The 23,452-nt window shown below is 39.8% G+C and overlaps 1 protein-coding gene across 1 annotated transcript; it reads right to left on the minus strand.

Moving 5' to 3' along the window:
• Positions 1-17,811: 17,811 nt before the first annotated feature.
• On the minus strand, positions 17,812-20,375 carry LOC145089932 (uncharacterized). The gene is made up of 4 exons (XM_079028309.1): positions 19,352-20,375; positions 18,481-19,230; positions 18,270-18,388; positions 17,812-18,183 (listed from the first exon to the last, which is right to left on the minus strand). Exons 1-4 carry the CDS (start codon positions 20,373-20,375, stop codon positions 17,812-17,814), a joined length of 2,265 nt encoding a protein of 754 aa, XP_078884435.1.
• Between the last annotated feature and the right edge of the window lie 3,077 nt (positions 20,376-23,452).

Consider the following 23,452-nt stretch of genomic DNA (forward strand, 5'->3'; position numbering starts at 1 on the left):
GTTGTATGCAATGGATTCAAGCAGAATTGAGTTTAGAGTAGTTGCATGGATGTGACTCGGCGAGTCAAGTCGCGAGTCCCATTTTTTTTCCCCTTTCTGAGTGTTGTCGAGTGGAAGCCTGTGAGTAGTAGAGTGGACTCAGTGAGTTGGAGAGCAGACTCAGTAATGGAGGGACTCGACGAGTTGTTCATACAACTCGGCGAGTCCAAGGCAATCTTCTTAAGCTCAAGAACAGCTCGTCGAGTTGTTCATATGACTCGGCGATTCGGATGCAGATTGTCTGAGTTCTTGGATCGAGAGAGTACTAGTCGAGTCGATGCCATACTCGACGAGTAGCCACGAGTGGGGTTGTGAAATGAGAACTAGAGACTCGGCGAGTTGGCGGCCCAACTCGGCGAGTCAGGTCAACTGTGGGTTGACTTTGACCGAGAGAGTTGACTTTGACCAAGGGTAAAAGAGTCATTTTCCCCCAGTGCAGTGTTTAGTATTTGATTGAGTGTGTTTATGGACTTGTAGCCAGGGAGATACCGGAGCAACAGCAGTTAGCTTCCAGAGCCATTCACACAGCAGCCAGTTCACGAGGTGAGTTTCCCTTCAGTAGGAACGGGTCTAAGGCCACAATGCCAGCCCGTTTAGCTAGCAGTCAGCTTCGGACCTCGATCCGATGTAGTAGATTAGTATGTTTGATGCCTTCGTGGTTCAGACATGATTTATGTGTTTATGCCAGTTGATATGTTTATGCTATGTTCAGTCAGCTTCGGACTTCGGTCTGATGTAAGGGACAGAGGTCCAGTCAGCTTCGGGCTTCGGTCCGATGTAGGGGACGCAGGTCCCAGCCAGCTTCGGACTTCGGTCCGATGTCTCAGTCAGCTTCGGACTTCGGTTCGATGTCCTAGTCAGCTTCGGACTCGGTTCGATGTAGGGGACGAAGGTCCCAGTCAGCTTCGGACTTCGGTCCGATGTTCCAGTCAGCTTCGGACTTTGGTCCGATGTAGGGGGCAAGGCCCCGGTTAGTCGGACTTCGGTCCGATGCAGTGGGCAAGGCCCAGTATGTGCTTTATATGTTATTGTGTGGTATGTGGTAGTTTGGGGGAGCTCACTAAGCTTCGTGCTTACAGTTTCAGTTCTGGTTTCAGGTACTTCCGCAAGCAGAGGGAAGAGCTCGGGATGATGGCATCGCACACACCACAGCTACAGTTTTTATCCTGGGAGTTGATCAGCTATCTTAGATATGTTTTGATACAGTCATGACACCGTTTTCTCATTTGTATTTTAGTATGATTTTGAGATTTGCAACGCATGGTTTTATTATGATATACTCCGTTTTATGATTTTGGTTATATTAAAAATGAAATTTTCGGGTCGTATTTTTGGGTCGTTTCAAGTTGGTATCAGAGCCCTGGTTTGAGGGATTCGGATACACCTCCGGGTGCATCTGAACTCAAACTAAGGGGAAAATAAAAAGATTTTCAAAAAGAAAATGTTTTCGAACGAGATTTTGAAAAGCACTTAGAAAGAAAAGAATTTTTAACAAGATAAGGGTGTGGTGCATGCGATCAGCCGAGCTCAAGTAAGTACTCCCAAATTACCAATACAAGTTTTATTATTATTATTAATTGTTCCAGTTTCAGTAGAACAGGATGCTAGTATAGGACTAAGGATCTAGGAGGATGCCTTATGTGCCTGCTATATGTGTTACAGCTTTATGAGAATTGCATGCTAGTATTGAGTAGACAGCAGTAGGATAGCCTGTTTAGGTTATGCCTGGTAGCGCGAGCTTAGCATTGTATGCTAGAGTAGCTTCTCGTTATGAGAATAGTTTTGCCTGAGTATGTTTCCCTTATCCGAATGCTGCTTGCTTTGTGCTTTGTGGGACTCTGAGTGGTGGGAGTTAGCCATTAGGTGAATACGTCACATCACATGTGATCAGGGTTGAATAATCTCAGAGTGCTGGATTTGGCCCTATTGCGCAGCTCTTGTCTGAGTCCAACCGTCGTAGGGACGAGTCTTTTACTCGAAGGATTATCCGAGCCTCATTGCATGTGATGGTATTCAGGTGGTGGCTAATTAGCATTACAAGGAGGCCTTCAGCAGCTGAGGATTGGTTTGAGTGGAGTCAGCGATTTCCCTAGGGCAAGCCTAGGATGAGAGTAGCAGAGATCAGTAGTAGTAGAAGTGACTTGGTGGAGTCAAGGCGGTTCTTGAGGAAAGTACGGATAGATATGGAAGGTAGTATGGGCCCGTACTACTGAAAGCAGAGGATCCGTACTCGAATCAAGGAAGGCCGAGACAAGACCAGGAAGCTAGTAGTAGTATCAATGATCCCTTGAGATATCTCAGTTTTCTGATATTGCTATGATGTGTTTCAGAATGGTGGTTTTGCGTCCGAGGACAGCAGCCGATAGTGGAGGTGCCGGGGAGGGATCAGGATCAGGCTCGGGGAACGAGCACATGGATGAGCAGACCAGAGAGTTTCTTTCTTCATAGATTACTCGTATCATTTTAGAGCAGACTCCTGTGATCTTCGGTTCGATCAAGGAGGGCATCCTAGAGCTGATGGATGAGAGATTGGGCACCTTCCGTGCCGAGGTGGTGGCCATGATGGGGTCGCACACACTTACATTCAGGGAGTTCAGGGCATGTGGAGCTCCAGACTATCATGGGGCGCGGGACCCCATAGCGAGTACTAGATGGTTGGCGGATGTGGCCAACGCGTTCCGCACTAGCAGGTGTCCCGAGGGGGACAAGGTCAGATTGGCATCCTGTCTTCTGAAGGACAGGGCACGGGATTGGTGGGAGGAGGTCGGACATACCATGGGAGATGATGCGGCATTGGATGCCATGACCTGGGCTGATTTCTCTACCAGGTTCAGGGCGGACATACTCGATTTGGTTTTCACATGGTAAATGTATCGTTCGTAATAACATTTTGTTATATTATCATTCCGATAAAAAATAGTAGACTTTACATCAAAATGGTACGTAAAAAATTTGATTTGAATTGGGTCGGAGCCTTGAAGGTGCCATATCTTATTATTTATTTAATATATTAAATATAATATTTTAAATGTAATAAAAAGTTAAAATAAATAAATGTAATAAAAAATAAAATAAATATTATTTTTTGTAGATATCCTATCGCTCCTTTCCACTTCATTTGTATCTGGCAATGTTTTGACTAGGAATAAGACACCGGTACAGTTTACATCCTTGTGCTATATTAAATTTCAAAAAGCATCCTTTACTCATATTATTTCATTTTGTGCCCTAAGAACTTATTATGCATATACGATGATATGATATACTACACGTCGTTAGTAGGCCTGTCGAAAAAAACCGAAACCCGTTTTACCCACTGACCCGTTCCGAATTCGGGTAGAATGGGTCGGGTAGAGCGGGTAATGGGTTTAAACATTCAGGTAATAGGTTAACCCGATAATAATATAGATCGGGTTTAAGATATGAATATTTATTTTCGGGTATACCTAAATACCCGAATTCGTTTTTTAAATAATACCAAATATACAATGTAGTCACGTATGTACGCTTCAAAAAAAAAACCTTTCGTTACCTTCTTATGAACGACGGCTCGACACAAACTCGCAAATGAAATACGACGCTAAAGTCCTGAACCCTAATATACAAGGTAAACAAAAATAAAACCAAACATCGATAAGAAGTGTTTTCGTTATAAAATGATGAGCTGTTATAGTCTATATTAATACACCATGAATTCTTCAAATACACTTGAAACTCTTTAATTAAAAAGAAATCAAAAAGTGACACTTAAGAAATTTTCGGGTATACCCGATAATTACCCGACCCGACCTTAAACCCGAATACCCAAAACCCGAAAACCCGAATTACAATATAGATCGGGTATCAGGTATTATTATTTTAAAGAAATATCCGTTCTACCCGAAACCCGAAAATTTTACCCGTTCGACACCCCTAGTCGTTAGATCATAACCACACATAACCCTTCGATTCTAGTTATTTAATAGATCCACTGAGGGCCTATTGTTTTAAGGGGTTCAAAAACTTTATAGGCTATATAATATTAACTACTGTAGTTCCCATGTTTCATATGGGCTCGAATGATTTTGTATTTTTATGAACTGTGTGTGTTAGGTAGTTGTTAGTGATGGTGAATGTTAACGTATGGTCCATTAGCATGCTCCTTACGTCAAGACTTGACGCGCCAGCCTTGTCTAACGCACTCCTACCAGCCTTGTCTGACGCTCGTCTGCCAGCCTTGTCCGACGTTCGTGCCTGACCCTCGCCTGGAACCCGGGCGTTCTTACCCAACTCCCTGCTAGTTGGGCATGAGTTGGGTCGACCTAAGGCCTGAACTAACTCTCCCTTGGCCTAAGTGTCCAATATAAATTACATTGGATCTCTTCCATGAGGAGGGATCTAAAATCCTAGAGCTTCTAACAAGCTTCTAGCCACCTTCTCTAACCTAGAGCCTCAATGGCTAAACTATCACCCAACACACCAAGATGGTCATCTCCAGCTAGAGAGAACCATCTCATCTCTATCAACCGATCTAACTTGATCGTCGGAGTTTTCCCCCGGGGCACAGTCCCTGGGGCAACTCTAACGACTTTGTTGTGACCGCACCTTAGGTATCTCGTCAAAAACTCGCTGACAACACCTCTTCCAAATCCTCGATCTGGATCCAAGACATAACACCTAACACCCTGAGCATATGTCGCAACATTTGGCGCCATCAGTAGGACCAATAGCGAATAGTTGTCATCTCTTGGTCTCAACCTCAGTTTCGCATCCGATCCGTTCAGATCTGTTGTTCTTCGCCCCAGATTTTCTCAGATATGTTCGCTTCAACCATTATTTGTTCAGATCGGTTTGGCTCTCACCAAGATTTGTTCATATCTGCTTCCTAAATGTTTAGATCTTTAGATCTGCTTCCTTTCTTCCCTAAGATCTCTAGATCTGCTCCATTTCTTGCTCATTTGAACATTTCCAAGCTCGCAAAGATCTTCTCAGATCTATTTTTGTTTATGCTTTGGTGGTTTGTTCAAGCAAGTTGGGAAGAAAATAAGTTTCTATGAGCTTTTACCCATTATTTGTTCTTATTTTAGTGTTTTATTCAATAATTTGAGAAGAACATAAGTTTTCATAAATTTTTACACAATCTTCAGCTCATATGAGAAACAAAATCCAATTTTAGCTCATCAAAATGTTTTTCAAGCATAAGAAAGTGTTTCAGACCAATTTTTGCCATATTTTGGTGACTTATTCATAAAGCTGAGGAGAAAATATTTTTTTATCTCTTTTATTATTTCATTTTCATGATTTATTCAGAAAATGGGGAAGAAAGAAAATTTTATGGGTTTTTCCACCTTTGCTAGTCCATGTCATAAGCAAAATCTCCTTTAGTTGGTAATTTTCCATGAACAACCTCATTCTTTACAAAAGTTGCTTGTACATACAGTTGTAATGCTTGTACATCCCAAAAGCCCTCATAAAACTGTTCATCTATTTTACCCAAAATACTTCAGATATTTTGGAGTCTATTCAAAAATTTTCCCACCAAAAAGGGGTATAAGATACACATGAATTTTACCTCTCATTAGCAGACAAAAGCAAAAATAATAATAGAAAAAAAGGAGAGAAAAATGAGCACAAATACTTGTGTCTCTTCTTAGCTGAGAAAACAAACAGTAAGGGTATTGTAAAGTGTACAAAATATCGCAACTCTTTAATCAGGTCCCACACACATTAAAAGATGAGCCAATAGCTGGCAAAAGTCAAACGTAGGCCCAACCACTTCACACCTCCTTAGAAAAAAAATGTTGTCTTCCTCCGGCAGCAAGTCCGACCAACTTCAACGGCGATCGACCTAGATCATCGGAGGTCGCCTCCAACTCCAAGGAATCGGCTTCGGCGGCAACATTCTCTTCACCGACAACCTTATCCATACTACAGCTGGTCCTCGACAATGCATCTCCAACAGCTCCGTCTGTAACATATTTCTCAGCGACAACTTACAGTCTCTGAACACCTATGGCCACCGACCACCTTCAAACGGTGACACAACAAAATAGTACGATAACTCGTTGTCATCTTGATCTATCGCCATATCGACTGAAGTCGACAACATCTTCAATATCAAACACATCCGAACGACCTCCAACAACCCTCAAGATTCTTCGAGATGGCACAGCTGTGACGAAGCAACGTCGTCGATCCCCGTTTACTCGATATGTCGCCGTCAACAGAGCCATATCATCACAGGACCCCGTCTGTCGGACTCACTTAACGTGTCGTTGGCGGTGAGCTAATCCAAATCATAGTCGGTTGCTGCCTTCTCCTGTGGTCCACCTTCGGATGCCGAACAAGGTAAACACTGACGAGGAACTGCCGCGTATCGCTGGACTTCCGGTCGTTGATGTTCTCTTTTGCACAGCCTTTAGAAACAAGATTATGAGAAGCAGCCAAAAAGTGTATTCCAAAAAGATAAAGGTGTAAGTCCCACCCCATATGTGTATTGTGCATCCTGATACTCGGATATGGCTCGCAACCTCACACACATTAAAAGAATAGTTTGGGCTGATTATTAAACAAATGGATTGCAATTTCGAATTTGACTCCTCATATATCGATATTTGGGCTTCTCATAAAATAAACTTGGGCTCCCTTTATTAAAAGTGGGATGCCATTTCTCAACTAGGGCCCCTTTTAAGTTTTTTTACGGACCAATCCATAAGTGAGCTAATCTTGCAAGACAAGAATTCAAACGCTCAACGTGCCATTGTTTCGATCCCGCTCAACAAAATGCGTGTTCAGAATACGTATTGCGGTCCGATCCACTCGACGTTTCAAAAAAATCATCCATTTATGATCGCCTGCTGCCGTGCTGCAAGCTCCACTCAACAAAATACATCTTCAGAATGCGTATTGCAAACCGATTTTGCTTGACATTTTCGAGAGATAGAGAGAGAGAGAGAGAGAGGGGAATTGGGCCAAGTATTTTAAATGGGATCCAACAACTCATTTTGAGCTCCTTATATTTTATGTTGGGCTCCTCCAAGTCGGCTAGACAATTCTTTTTTGAGCTCAACGGTTTTTTGGGCTCCCATTAAATCACATTTTTAATCGGTTAGCTTAACAACAAAAAATGGGCTAATTTTTTGGGCTTCCATCATATTAGTTATTTACACATAAGTGTTGCAATTCCGCTCGACAAAATACGTATTCAGAATCTACATTGCGATTCAGCCCCCTGTTTTTTTCCCAAAAAAGGGGGAGAAGAGTAGTGCACCACTGCTACTACTCCGCAAAATCCTTCGAAGCGATCACAATCTTAGTTAGTCTACGATTTCAAGAAAACATACTAACTATCAAACATGAGTGTGTCGTCTTTTCAACATAACCGCTCCACTCCGCGACACTCAGCACGCATCGTCGGCAAGCTCGCGGAGTAAAGCTCGATCAGTAAAACATTTGCAGGGAACCCGCGAATTGTGCATTGCTAACTAGTCACCCAAAGTTTCCACCGGTGGGCATAGAAATATAATCATCTACCTAGTGTTGGTTCCGGATCTCATCCCCATCATCGGGGCGCGTGTAGATTTCCTTCAATAGTGTTTCTATGGACAACTTTCGAATGTGACGGAATGATAAGTGCATTTTATGCACCTATTTTGCATGTTTATTTCCGTCATTTCATAGGATTCTACTTCATAATTCTTGCATTTAGTTAATTATTTGGGCAATTGCATATTTCATTAAGAATGTCTGGCACTTCACTATTTTTGATTTATTTTGCAGGCATTATAGAGTGTGGAGCATTCAGCATGGAGTATGGAGCATAAAGAGAAGATGGATCGATCATGCCATGGAAGAAAACATGAAGACATAATCTGAGTCATTGTTGCATTATCATCATAGAAAAGGACTACGTTTGAAGCACGATTCGTGCCACACCGACACAGGTTGTTTTTTCCTTTCTCATCTTATATTTGAGCAACATGACTCGTGGTGAAGCTAGACTTAAGAAGGAGACAACGTTGAAGACTTATTGGAATTTTTGTAAAAAGAATGGGGCATGCTAAAAACACAAGGTCAAGACACATGACCATACCAAAAGCACATGGGCAAAAGGCATGGCCATGCTAAAAATGCATGGTCTTATGGCAAGCACGTGAGCAGTTAATAAAACAAGGGAGGTCGCCACTTATCATACATAGACAGTTTTTAGAGCAACTTTGGGCGATCTTGGGAAATTTTGGGAGATTTCTTAGAGATTTTGAGAAGACAAATCATTGTAATCACCTTTGATTTCATTTTGTAAGCATTACACATTTCCAATTCCATATTTCTTTTTGATTGATTTGCTCTTAGCCATGTGTGGATAAGAAACCCTAATTTCTAGTTCTTGTTCAAAACATGTTAATTGCTTGACTTGAAGCATATGATTTGATGTTTGATTTGTGATTATATTCCAGTGATTATGTTTTTGTTTAAATTAGAATCCTTGAATTTGATTTGTGTTTGATTGGCCACTTTCATGAATTGATTTTTTTTTGTAGTTAATTAACTTTTAGGGTACCTAATCGTTATATTTAGTTACTAATTTGTAACAAACATTAAGTTTTCTTATTGTAAAACATACATCACATTTTTTCACACTTTCGAGCATATGAGAATAAATGAACATTATTGGAAGCTTGTACAAAACTTAATGCAGTTTTTCAATACAATTTAAGAGCATGTTTAGGTTGAATTAGTAAAGCTAGGTCTAGTCAAAGAGCGTGTTTTGGTTAGATAATTTGGCAAGCGAGAGGTATTAGAGCGTGTTAATATCTATTAGTACCAACTTAGAATAACAAAAATGAATTACATCAAGTTATAATCAAGTTGAACAACAACATTGAGAACTAGAACTATAACCCTTCAATCAAACTGTTTACTAGTTTATTACATTTTCTGCATATTTTTAAATTAGACTATTATTTTATTATTTTACTTTTGCAAACAAAACCCCCCTTTTGTGATCAAAGCACCTTGCGTAAAGAGGTATAGACTTTTATTCTGTGTCTCTGTGGTTTGACCCTGCTTGTATTGTACTACTTTTTAGTGCATTAAAGCAGTGTATTTGGAGTCTGTTGTACCACTATTTGTAACACTCGTAGATCCGTGCTAGTCAATTTATAGATAATAGGGGTCGAAAACGACTTTTTGACAAAAGATTATTTATAATAAATAATCTTAACCAAGTTGTAGAATATGTCTCAAGGGTTCCGTACATATAAAGAACGTTGAAATCCGAGTTATAACGAAGAAGTTATGGCCCGTCGAAGTTTTTCGGCAAAACCGACACGGCACCGGGAGACGTAAATAGTGAATTTAAGATGGAGGACTTTTTAGCCTTAGTGATCTAAACCAAAGTTGTAGTATACGTTAAACCGAGAATATCCATAAAAAGAATGTCCAAATCTGACTTCGTATGCGGAAGTTATGATTTTTCTAAAATTTGGCTTAGCAATACACGACCCGAAACTCGAATTTTAGTTCGAGCGGTTTTTGGCTTATGCGACCTAAATGAGAGTTGAATATCTCATTAATAGGAATTCAACGGTAAAAAGATAGACGAAAACGGATTTCGTATGAAGGAGGTACGAATTCTTCGCGGTCATTTAGCAGTCTAAACTCCTCTTACTGTTAAATTTGAAATCGGTCGAGAGTTAGCCGATGGAGTCTAAATGAAAGTTGTAGATATTGATTTTACCTACGCGTTGAAAAAAAGAACATTGAAAACGGAGCTATTATGCGAGAGTTATGATTTTTCTAAGTTTGAAGGCTGATACGCGATAGGGGGTGACGTGGCACCACCAAAAGGCTGCCACATGCCCCAACTCGGCGAGTAAGTCCTCCTACTCGATGAGTCCATCAGTCAGCACCCCTATAAATAGAGGTTTCGGGTTCCCTCACTTCCTCACACCTTCAAACCCTTCTTTCTCTCTCTAGTTTCTCTCTCTAAAGCCCCAACCCCCCCTAAAGTCTAGGTAAACCCCCTAGCACCCGAAGGAAGCCCCGAGGCTCCCGAAGCCTCGAGAAAAGAGCATTTCAGCTCAGAAATTCTGCTCCGGCGGAGCCCGGTTTCCAAGGAAACCCGCTGTAAGTGAGCTGTACCTAACCTATCTTTAGTATAGCTTATGTTTTAATATAGTAATGTTATTAGGTCCTTAAAATAATTATTTGGGCTATTATTATGAGTTATATTGAGTGTTATTTAATGCTTATATAATAATAATAACAGCTACACTATTAATTAGTCGCGGTTAACGTCAGACCAAACCCTAGTGATATTGATACTAGGTTTTGTCGAGGAAATTGTTTTAAGAGTAACGAAGTGTTGTCCGAGTGCCGAGTCACCACCTAAACAGGTGAGTGCATAGTCCCTTTCATCTTACACATAAATATGAAGTATCTTAATATAAATTACGTGCTATGTGTGCATATTGTCTGAATACATGCTGTCTATGATGGTGAAAGATTTTTATACATGTTTTAAATTATGAAAACTGTATAAAGTATTTTATATCTACAAAATATGTTGGGTAAAACATGGGTAGTTGAATGATGAGGGATAAAAGCTGAAATAGAGGAACATTAGTAGTATGGACCTAGTGCCCTATAGGTAAACATTGGCAGCAATGGACCTAGTACCCTATAGATGAGCACTGGCAGCTGCGCCACAACCCGTAGATGTTTTAGATCTACGGTAAGCGTCCTAGCAGCTGCAATCTAAGGACAGTATTGGCAGCTACGCCTAATAGGGAGCCTTATTACCATTAAAGTAGCGTTCAAATGTCAATACCGGCAGAAGCGCCTCATAGAAAATGTCCCAATTCTAGCAGCGACGCCTAAGTGATAGAACTAGCAGCTGTGCTTGACAGCTTTGTTATTGAAAATAATGGACTTCGTACATATTCCTTAGGATAATCCTTAGGAATGAATGAATGAGAAATAGCTGATCCTTAGGGTAAATCCTCAAGAAGATAATGGGAATGGGTAATTAGGTTGATTGTTTGATGTTTAAATATAATAATTATATTATTGTGGGTTGAAAACCCTATGTACTCACCAGGTTTCCCAACCTGACCCACTCCAGCTTATTTGTATCACAGGTGTCGATACGAAGCTACTTTACACTGAGAGATTTAAAATAGATGTAGATCACTATTGTAAATGAATGTAAGTTCTGTTTATGCTTATGTTCATGTATTGACGATGACATCCCAATGTTTTAAAATGAATAAAAAAATACATTTCTTCAGAAATGCTTTGATAACGTAATTATCATGTTTTTCTGGGGACAAATTCCGCAACACTTTTATTAAAAAAAGGTACTATGGTTTTTATAAAGCATAAACAAAATCGGTCTTTTCTGACCGAGAAAATAGGGATGTCACACTATTATTTGTTGGGTTTGACACACCTAACACGGAACCGCGGGAACCACGGACCAAAAACGTTTCATTTATCTATGGACTTCGAAGCTCGACGCAACAACCACATCGAATAACAATCTCAAAGGTTGCACATCGAGATTATGCTTCTGGGATACCTTGGCATGTACCCAGTACATCCTCACTACCCTACGAAGCGTTCCTGAATACTATCATGATAGAAAGGCTCAGACTGAAAACCATGTTGTAACATCCATAAAATTCATAAAAATTTAAAACTTTTTCAAGCATTCAAAAATCATCATTTATTACAAACTGTTTTCAAAATACTTTCATACCAGAGTATCCCAGAAATCAAATCATAAAAATGTGAGGAGGTGCACGATCACGCCTTCGCCTTCCTGCGATCATTTGAAGCACCTGAAACAAAATCCAAAATTGTAAGCTAGAAGCTTAGTGAGTTCACCCAAAATACCAACGCCATACAAAGCATAACCATATAATAACAAACAAACAACATGCATATAGAGTCTATAGTATGACTGGACTGCCCTCACCGGGCCTTCAGTCTGTCTGGCCCACTCTCAGAACCTTCAATATGTATGGTTCACCTCACTAGGCCTTCAGTCTGTCTGGACCATTCTCCGGGCCTTCGGCCTAGCTGATATGCCTCCATGGCCTGCAGTCTTTCCGGACCACCCTAGGTATGTTGGCATACAACACAAAGCAGGTCCGCCTCAACCCACCCCTAATCATACAGTCAACACATATATAACAAATGCTAGCATATACAAACATACAAACCGATCTAACAGATCACTAATCATGGCATCATCCTATATACCAGGATACCGACCTAACTGGTCACTAACATAGCATCATCCTATATACCAGGATATTGACCTAACAAGTCACTAACAATATCATCATGCAACAACCAGGATATCAATCCAAAAGAAGGTCCGACATTGGTGCCTTCGACCTTGTTAGTATAGTGAGGACAACTCACCTCACAAGTAGTGTTGAACTGGACTGAAAGTGTTCGATCGCTGTCTCACCGAAGATCCCGGACTATCCAAAATAATGAATACTAAGTCAACAACTGGGATATCAATCTTAACCAAGGATCCCACATAGGATAATAGTCCATTTTTTTTCCTTTTCTCTAATTTGGGTCAAGGCCCAATACCGAATCCATGATTCAAAAGTCCACATATACAAAGCCCATTATTGGCCCAATTTTCCAATTTGGGACCAACTCCCTAATTGGGTCTCACTTTATGATCCATTACAAAAACTGGACCAAACACACCTAATCAAAAAAGTCTAGCAAGGCCCAAGTTAGATTGGCCCAAAGGCGGCCCAATCCCGAAGCCCAAATCGTCAAAAGCCTAACAGAGAGTGTACGCGGGGGCGTACTCCTCTGGTACATTGGGCGTACTCTGCCTTGCGTTGACCACCATCGGGGTGGTTGATTCAGTACGCTGGGCGTACAAAATTTACACAGGACGTACGCGACTATTTCCAAAAACTCTAATAAGTGCTTAATAGATTAAGCACTTAAATCCAAATTCCAGATCCATCGACCAAATGTGTCTTAGAACCATAAAGTCTCAAAATTTAAGACTTTGGACATCTAGGAAGTCTTAATACATGGTCTTAAACCATTAAGACCTTTCTACTACATGTATGCGACACTTTTAGCCATTAGGACATCATTTTAATCACTTAGGACCCTTCCCAGGGTCTAAAAGGACAACTTATCACGTCCAAAACACCACATGCACAATATTGAGACTTTTTGGGACAAGAAAGGTGTCATGAAGCTAATAAGGCAAGATCTACATCATACAACCACAAAGGTTGGAGCTTTTTACCTTCTGGAGCTTCTAGAGCACAAAGTAACCTTAGATCTACAAGCTTGCCTTCCTTCTCCAACTTCTTGATGCAATACCTTCTTATCCAACTTACTCAATGTAACGCCCAATTCCTGATATGTAATTAAACAAAATTCATTCACTTCTGCATACAAAATCAACGAGTTGGAGGCCGCAAACTCGTCAAGTAGGAAAGGAATTGGACACAGGTTGTAAAGTCAACTCGACGAGTTGAGGAGCCTCAACTCGACGAGTAGGCTGGCTGAAATGAAACCCTAATTCCAGGGTTTTGTACCCTATTTAAGGACTTTAATGCGTCATTGTGGCCTCCCTCATCGCCCACTCAGTCCAGTAAAACATTAATTCGTGAGCTTGAGCCTTTTTAAGTGTGTAGGCGTGAAAAGAGAGTGATTCTTTGGTATTTTCTTGAAGGAGTTGAAGTTGGAGGTGCTTGGTTGAAGGAAGAAGCTTGGGATCCATGGATTTCTCTGTTAAAGCAGCCATATTAAGGTATAAAGTCTATACCTTGACTATGCATTTGCTAGATCTCTTCATGGAGGAGTTTAGGCCTTTTAGTAGCTTGTTTTGAAACAATTCTTGGATTTGAGCATGCTTTGAGGTCATGACTTCATATCTAGACGTTTGTGGCCTCATGATACTAAAAGTTGTCAGCTTTATCAATTCTTGTCCCTTCCCCATGCCCTAGACCTCTTTTGGAGCTTGGTTTTGGTGTTTTTAGCTTCTTGACACCATGCAGGGACGTAAAGTTAGCAACTTTACGTGATATTCCAGCATTAGGGGACCAGATCTATAACATCCCAAGTTCAGGAGTGCAAATTCAGGATTCAAAGTGTAAGTATGAAAGGGCAACTCAGCGAGTCCATGGGTGGACTCGGTGAGTAGGGTCACGACTCTAGTCACGTGTTAAGTGGCCGACTCGGCGAGTCGGAGGCTGGACTCGGCGAGTAGGTGCTGAGTGGAGAAAACCCTAATTTTGGAGGATGAGCCCTATATAAAGGACATTATACCCTCTCCCCAGCCTCCTTACCCTCTCTTGAAGTCCAGAAAACCCTAAGATGCGATTGTGAGGGATTTGAGTGTATTTGAACCTTGGAGAAGAGATTTTGGAGGAGATCTTGGAGAGTTAGGAGGCTTGGAGCAAGGGGCTTTGCTAAGATTCAAATTTCTCTTCTGTTGGGGCTTCCTTTTGAGGTATTACTTCGTTTCTTGGGCTGTTGTTCATCTAGTTTCTTCATTTTGGAATGTGTGGAAAGTGTAGCTTGTGGTATTTCGAGTTTGAAGGTTAGATCTGAGGTTGCTACCTTAGCTCTGGAATGGAAAAGGTCTAGAGTGCATTAAAGTCCCTGTTCTTGAGCGTTTGGTGAAGCCATCTTGTCCCAAACCCTAGCCCTAGAGTGTAAAATGCCTAGATCTCTTTGGATTCACGTAAAGTTTGCCACTTTACGTGATGGATGGGTTGTAGAAGGGTAGATCTACATTTTGGATCATCTGCATGGCCTGGAAGGCTTCTGTATGGGTTAAGATCTAGAGGCACTCGGCGAGTCACAAAGGTGTACTCGGCGAGTTGCTTGAAGATGGACTGGAACTCGACGAGTTGGAAGAACAACTCGGCGAGTAGTTTGAAGATAGCCTTGGACTTGGCGAGTCTGGTCGTGAGGTCCAAACTTCTTTTGGTTGAGCCATGAACCAGTGAGTCAAGGGAGGACTCGGTGAGTTGAGTGCGAGGGGACTCAGAGTCATGGGACTCGGTGAGTCTCGGGGTGACTCGGCGAGTCGAGTCGTGGATTGGGGAAGTTCTGAGCATGAGGACTCAGCGATTCATCGGGTTGAATCGGCGAGTAGAGTTAGTTAGAAGGTTGACTTTGACCAAGGGTTGACCAGTTGACTTCAAGGGGCATTTTGGTAATTGTTGGATTTTGTTTGAGTTTAGTGTTGGTGTTGGCTAGTGGTGGAGATTGTATCAGTGGTCGGAGCATCCTGGTTTTATCTTTCAGTCGGCAGTTGCGAGGTGAGTTATCCTCACTATATCAACAGGGTCTAAGGCACCAAGGCCTGCCCTTTATCGGATTGAGATCTGGGTATTTGTTGTTATGTTATTGCTTTGATATGTTTGCATCCTGGTAGCGAGGATGGTATATGTTAGAGACCTGGTTAAGGTCGGTATCCTGTTATGTAGGGTGATGCTATGCTAGTGACCGGTTAGGTCGGTATCCTGGTTAAGATGATGATATGTTATGTGATCTGTTAAATCGACTTGTTGACTGTGAATTGTTATATGATTGTATGTTTATGTGCACATGGTTGTTGGGTTGGGGTTGGGTTGAGGCGGGTCCTGCTTTGTGTTGTAGGCCAAGATACCCAGGGCGGACCGGTTGTCCCGAAGGCCCAGCGAGTGGTCCGGATAGACTGTAGGACCCAAGAGGGCGGACCAGACGTGCCGAGGCTCGGAGAGTGGATCAAGCCGACTGAAGGCCCGGTGCGGGCGGACCAGTCATACTGTAGACTCAAAGAGTGGACCAGGTGGATTGAAGGCCCAGTGCGGGCGGACCAATCACACTGCAGACTCGATGTATATGGTTAGACTCGGAGGGTGGACTGTTGGCCGGAGCGGCGGACCAGTCACACAGTAGACCCGAAGTGCATGGTTGTTCTGTGATCGGATATGATATGGCATGTTATGCGTGTATGGTATATGTGGTTGGTATTTTGGGGGTATCTCACTAAGCTTTCGGGCTTACAGTTGTGGTTTAATGTTTTTCAGTTTCTTCAGGAGACCGTGGCAAGGCAAAGGCGTGATCGTATCACTCCTCATGATTATGTTTTATGATGTGATTCTGGGAAGACTCTGATAATAATTGTATTGAAAACCTTTTTGTAATAACATTAAGAAAATGGGTTGTTTTTGAAAAGTTAAAATTGGTTGAATTATTATGGTAGTTACAAGTTGGTATCAGAGTCTTGGTTTGAGTGAATTGGAGGAACATTCGTGTGAATCCAGTCTCAAATCAGGGAGAGTTTTCTAAAAGAGAATTTAAAATGGTTTTCAAAATGAGTAAAAGGAGGACACGAAGGTACGATCAGCCGGAGCCAGTAAGTAACCCCAAAATACCATACATGATATTTGTTTTTGAGTTTTGATAGAACAGCATGCTAGTATTAGGCTAGAGATCTTCAGGCTTTCATGATAGTGTTGCCTGATTTATGATGCTTGCTAGCCTAGGATCCTCTGTGGGAGATTTCTGGTGTTCCTCTGGGAGTAAGGGTTGGGTGCTTGTTATGTATGTTTTTCACTAGGGTGTTGTGGTAGTACTTCATATAAATATGGGTAGGTGTGGAAGGTAGTATGGGCCCGTACTACTGAAAGAGACCCATACGCGTATCAGGGAAACCATGACCTCTAGGGTTGGGCTGGGAGTTGGTTCCCAGGTTTGTGGGAAGTATCTGAGATCTTGTGGTGTTTTTCAGTATGGAGGTTCCGAGGCATGCTGGGAGTGGATCCGGGTCAGGATCGGGAGCCGAAGAGGGCAGTCAGGGTGGGTCAATACTATTGGATATAGTGTCTAAGTCCATAACTATATTTGGTATGTACTTGACCCGACCCGGCATGGTCCATTTGGGTTGCACTTCACCCGAACAATTTATGGATAATATTTGAGAATAGTACAGGTTATGATTTATTAATATATTATAAGTTCTAATATATTAATATAAGATCATATTATTTAATTAGTATTGATCTATAATTAATCTAGGATTAATTTAGAGATCAAAGATATTACTAATTAAATATGGGCTTCTATATTTATATAGTGTGGGCTAATGCTTATTTGGAATGGGCTAGGCTTGCATGGAAAAGTCCATGGATACTCCATGGAGCTTTAACCCATGGATCTCATGGAAATGAAGAGACATGGGTATTAGGGTTTACATGGATGTAACCCTAATCCATCACACTATATAAAGGAGGCTTTGGTTCTTGAAATCATACTAGTTGACACTTGTTGAGGTGAGGGTCGATTTCAAGATAGTAGTGACTATTCTCTCAAAGTTCCAAGTTTGTGGTGATTTGTGATTTCCATTTGAGGCATCCACACTATTGGTGCTAGGCTCTAAAACTCCAAGGAATCAACTACAACTACAAGGCAAGGTTGCAGAAAACGCTAGACGTTAGCTAGGTGGTGGACTGGGGTCTAGGGATTAATCGGTTAGATGGGGATTAATCGGGGGATTAATCGGGGACCATTAGTTATTAAAAAGATAATTCAAAAAATTATAAATCTAATTTTAATACTAAGAATATAAGTAAATAAGCATAAAAGTTTAATAATAACTTAATAAGTTTAACAAACACAACCATTTATCATCCAAAATAAACATAAAAGTTTAATAATAAGTTTAACAAGCACACCAAATCATATCCAACAAGTCCATAAAAGTTTAAAATAAGTTTTAACAAGCATAACAATTTTCTTCTAATCTTCACCACATACTTCCATTATTTGAACCCCATCCGACTCATATTCGTCTTCTTCTAACACTTGATCCTCACTCTCGGACTCGAAATCTTCATCAAAAAGTTCCCTCGTTTTTGGACTTTCTCGGGGTGCTTGACTAACATCGGTTTCAAGAGTTTCATCAACCGTTTTGGGGTCTACTTCATCTACATCACAATCATCGCAATCAACAATCCATTCTTGAGCGGAGAGAGAATGATTTGATAATAGCACTTCTATGTTTCTATCTTTTCTCTTTTTGTTTTTCTCCATTAAATTAGCATTGAATTGAACATAAACAAGATTGTTCAATTTGCTTGTCTCCAATCTATTTCGTTTCTTTGTGTGTACCTACAAATTTAAACACAACAAAGAGTTTAAACATGCTTAATATTTAAATTTTATAAAATATAAATTTAATGCTTTATATTACTAACCCCTTCAAACGTGCTCCAATTCCTTTCACAACCTGATGAACTACTAGTTAAAGAAAGAATCCTCATTGCAATCTTTGTCAAATGAGGAGTTGTGCCACCAAATAGTCCCCACGAACTAGCTATGATTTTGAAACAAAAACACATTATTAATCGATAAATATCAAAATTTTATAAAATAGATAAATAGATAACTAAAAGGAAAACGAATTACCCGGATCAAAGTCAGCATCATTCACCTTACAATGTTTAATTGCAAGATCGGAGCCAAATCTATCAACCTTCTTCTTGTACTTTGGCAAGTCAATAGTTACGACTTGCCTTTGTATCTCTAAATCTCCAAGAAATAATGTATCAAAAAAATCAAGAACCGCATCCATTACATCGGGATCAAATTGGAGTTGTGCATCATTATAATGGTAATACGGATTCAAAAGATAAGATGTCAAATGTAAAGTTGAATCTAGTCGACCTTTCATCTTTGTGTTTATGATATCTATAATAGGCTTGTAGTGTTTCTCGTTACCACCCAAAGATTTGATAATTTCTTCTTTTGCAACTTTAATCTCCCCATAAACAAAACCCATTGAGGGCTTCCAATCCGCATCAACCATTCGAAGGACTTTCACCAAAGGAGAGAACACTTTTAAACATTGTGTCACACCGGACCAAAATTGGACCCTTGTCACCGTTTTATATGAGGCAATCCCTTTAGGCTTACCGGAAAATTTACATTCCTCCCATTCGTTGCTAGAGAACATATGTCTTAGTTGCTCCTTTTTTTCGGACAAACTTTGTAATGTTAGAAAGGCCGAAGCAAATCTTGTGACTCCCGGTCGGATAATTTCCCTTTTGTAGGTGTAACTTCTCATCATCGCCAAGGTTTTGTGGTGAGCGTAAATGAATATGGTTAGTTTCTTTGCTTGATCTAGGATTTTCTTAAACCTTGGGAGTGCTCCGATACCTTGAAAAACAAACACGATTAAATAACAAATTATAATATATAATTAAACATTTTTAAACTACATAAACTACTAAAAAAATAAAATAATAAATACAATAAATAAATAAAATAATGTAAATACCTTCAAGCATGAGGTTAATGGTATGTGTTGCACATGATGTCCAAAAAATAGATGGTCTTTTCTCTTTTAGCAACTTCGTTGCCCCCATGTTATTTGTGGCATTATCGGTCACAACTTGAACAACATTCTCAGGACCAACTTGTTGAATACAAGATTCCACATACTCATATATGTGTTGGCTTGTACGTGCTTCACCGGAACATTCTTTTGAAGATAAAAAAACGGTACCCATCTTCGAATTAACACATAAATTCATAACGCTTCTCCTCTTTCGATCGGACCAAGCATCCGTCATAATCGAGCATCCATCCTCTTTCCATTCTTTTTCGTTTTTTTTCAACAAATTTTTTGTTCTTTCAACTTCAAGCTTTAGAAGTGGGTCACTCAAAGCATATCTAGTAGGACATGGAAGCCCGGTTCCAAATTGGCCAATAACCTCCACCATCATTTTGAAGCTATCCCTTTCAAAGGCATGAAAAGGAATCGCACTCTCGTATGCCCACCTACTAATAAATTTATGGACCGCTAATATTCTTTCTTTCCGGACAATATTGTTAAGATCAATATTTTTGCCCTTTCCCGCCTTCACAACTTCTTCGGGGTTTATTATGTTTGCGAAGTTATCCATGGGGCCTATAACATTTGGAGCCTTCGACCCCAAAGAATTTTCTACTTCATCCACGCTATCATGCAATTCTTGTCTCGCCTCTACCCTTAAATCTTCAATATGAACTTTTTTAGCTTTCTTTTTCAACTTCCCTTCGTTAAGATAATTTAGACATTTCAATTGATCATCTTTTGTAGACTTTGGACATGAAGATACATTCCCCGTTACATGAGCAATATGTTGTTTCATCTTATAAATCCCCCCACCAAACACTTTTTCGCACAAGGTACATTTCAATCTATCCATGTTGCTTTTATCTGGGATGACACCATATTCCCAACCAACATCATCTGAATTATGTTTATGTGCACCAGTGGCGGTTGATCCAACAGATGTAGTAGATGCATTAGATGCCATTGATTGTCAACTGTTATAAAAAAAATACATTAACACATTAAAAATTCTCACTAAATCAACAAACTTTGTATCATATCCATTTATCATCACTTCATCTAATATTTATTATTGAGTATATCATGATTATCATCACATTAACACATTAAAAATAGTTGAATACTCACTCACATATCACGAAAAAAATCACATTAACAATAACATCGTATTGGTGTTATTCATATCAGAGGCTCTGTAAACAAGTTCTATAAACTGACTAAACTCAATCATATTTCCAAACTAGCTTCTAATTAATTTTTAGCAAAAACAACCTGTTCTGTAAACTCAATCTCAGCTCTATATGAAGCAATGATACTGGAACTAAGTAAACTCAATCACATTAACAGAATAACAGGTACGAATTTCGTATTCAACAGGTAGTAAAGATCAAAGAATCGGGCCAAAATACTGGAAACAAGTTGATAAACTAAACAAGTTGATACCGTAATCGGGCCAAAGTACGAATGTTACCCAACTTTCGTCTTCCATGTTTAACAGAAAAATGAGCATATATTTCATCATTAGTTCATCAGAAATCAATTGATTAACACCTTAAACCGAGGACAATAGATAAGATTGAAATTTGATAGCAAAAATCGAGTTTGATAAACTAACCTGTGTCGATTATGAAGATTGTTGCCGAACACCGAATACAATGCAGCCGTAACAGCGGCTCTAACAGCAAAGATGGCGGATTTCACACATTGGGGTTGTAACAGGCGATGGCGATGACACTATTATCTTCTTCGATTTCATCTTTTAGTCAAGAGAGAAACCACAAAAAAGTTTTCAGCTTTTAGTCAAGACAGAAACCACAGCGACGGGAATGAGCGAAGTGGGAACGAGCCCTAGAAAAAGTTATCAGTTTTTACGATTTTGCCCCTAATCTTTTTTGAAAATCCATTGACCGATGTTGACCAATTAAACACCTAGATCCGATTATCTCCGATTATATCCGATTAGCTCCGAGTTTGACCGGCTTTGACCAGCCTCGATTACCTTGAGCGATTACACATAAAACGTGGTCGGTTGCAGTCCGCCTAGCGCCTAGGCGCCGATTAATCGGCCGCCTAGGCCGATTTTTACAACACTGCTACAAGGTAAGTGTTTCTACTAGCTTTATTTCATTCAAGTTCCCCATACCATGCTAGATAGGATATGAACCTTGGAAAAATAATTATTTGCATGTATCTTAGACAAACATAGATCCAAGGTTTATTAGGGTTGCATGTACACTTAGGATGTGTTAGAATGCTCAAAAACCCATCAGTGGTATCAGAGCCTAGGCTTGTTTGTTTGATACTTGATGCAAAATAGTTGAAAAAGTCGAAAAACTTGTTGTCTGCCTGATAAACTCGCTGAGTCCATGGGGGGACTCGCCGAGTCCATGTGAATCTTCAACCTACTCGCCGAGTAGGTTCATGCACTCGGCGAGTAGGAGCCACAGAGTGCAGATTTTCGACTTTAGTTGCTGGAAATGGACTAGGAACATTACCCTAAACTGTTTTGGTACTTGAAAACTTGTTTTAGATGGTGTAATGTTCATGCTAATCCATTTACAACAACAAGATATCAAAATTATAAAGTTTTTAGTGTAGTTTTGATTCATGAAAGTGTTCATGTTCATGTTCTTGATCTTATGATGTTTAGATGATCATAGGAATTATTTGTAACCTATGTGGTAGTTTAATTCTTGATCATAATGTGTTTTAATGGAGTCCATAACTTGTCCTCAAGTTATGGAAAACCAAAAGACACTTGAATTAAAAACCATTAAAAGAACACAAGAGTTAGAAAAATGAAGAGTCTTCATTTTATTACTCTAATAAACTCATAAGTTACAAGAAATGAAAAGTTTTGAAAGTTTACAAAACTTTCCCTCAAGTTTTGGAACAAGTAAAGTCATGCTAAAAACTTTAGTTCCAACCCTTAGAATTTTAAAAGTTAAAATTCAACCCTTATACTTATATTATTATGGTTTAATAATTATATATATATATATATATATATATATATATATATATATATATATATATATATATATATATGTATAAGAACAAAGTCGTCTTACCGCTAGTACGCCTCATTCACAAAGCCGGTCTATAAGGTGGGTATAAGGTTGTTGCCTATAAAATGGAAACTTAATGGGTGTCCACTCTCACCCACCGCTTGCTTGACCGGTGGAGGGTCGTTAGCCGAACGGGTAAGACAAGGACTTATAAATTCTCATTAAAAGTATGATGAATATTATAAAGTAACTAAATGTTTTATTAAATTCCCAATCTTAGTTACTTTAGGAAAAATGTGAATAAGGTGCTAATCCATGAAATTACACTTTACACTTTGTCTAAGTCGTTAGTGGAGCGTGTGTGGTTAACCAGCACACTAACTTGGACTTAACAAGGTAGGTAAAGGGTGACTTAATATTTATCATAGTATCGACGGAGCGTGTGTGGTTAACCGACACATCGATTGAGGGGTAATTTATTAAGGGTACCAAGTAATTTGCATGGTTACTTCACACCTCGTTTTGTGATCCTCGGCATCCCAGTCACAAAACTTGGAGGGCACACTCGAGATTGAAACATGCATTTGAAAAGTTCATTGAATCTCAAAAGAATCTAGGAATTTCTAAGTACCAAATCAAAAACTTAATATTTAATATTTCGTTTTTTGGTGAAATTGGTGAATCGTCATTCACCTACCTTTCAAATATGTTATTACTTAGACTACGACATACCTCTTCTAAGTTATAATATATTGTGATTGGATCCTAGCCTTAATACTACATTTGGGTGTTTTATTAAGGACTATCTCTATATCTAAACTAAAACCTTCTTTCTTCCTTTTCAGATGTCTGCAAACACTACTGCTTCTGGCTCTAATCCCAATGGCTCCTTTACCCTTATGAACTTATGTGGGAAAGTCACTTTTGATGGATCCAACTTTAATGAATGGATCAGAAACATCAGAATGATTACTCGCTACGAGGACAAGGAATATGTCCTCGATAAGGAGCTTAAGGAGATTGATGAGTCAGT

The sequence above is a fragment of the Lactuca serriola genome, chromosome 2 (assembly GCF_051521515.1).
Source record: "Lactuca serriola cultivar US96UC23 chromosome 2, Lser_US96UC23_V15, whole genome shotgun sequence".
Lineage (NCBI taxonomy): Eukaryota > Viridiplantae > Streptophyta > Magnoliopsida > Asterales > Asteraceae > Lactuca > Lactuca serriola.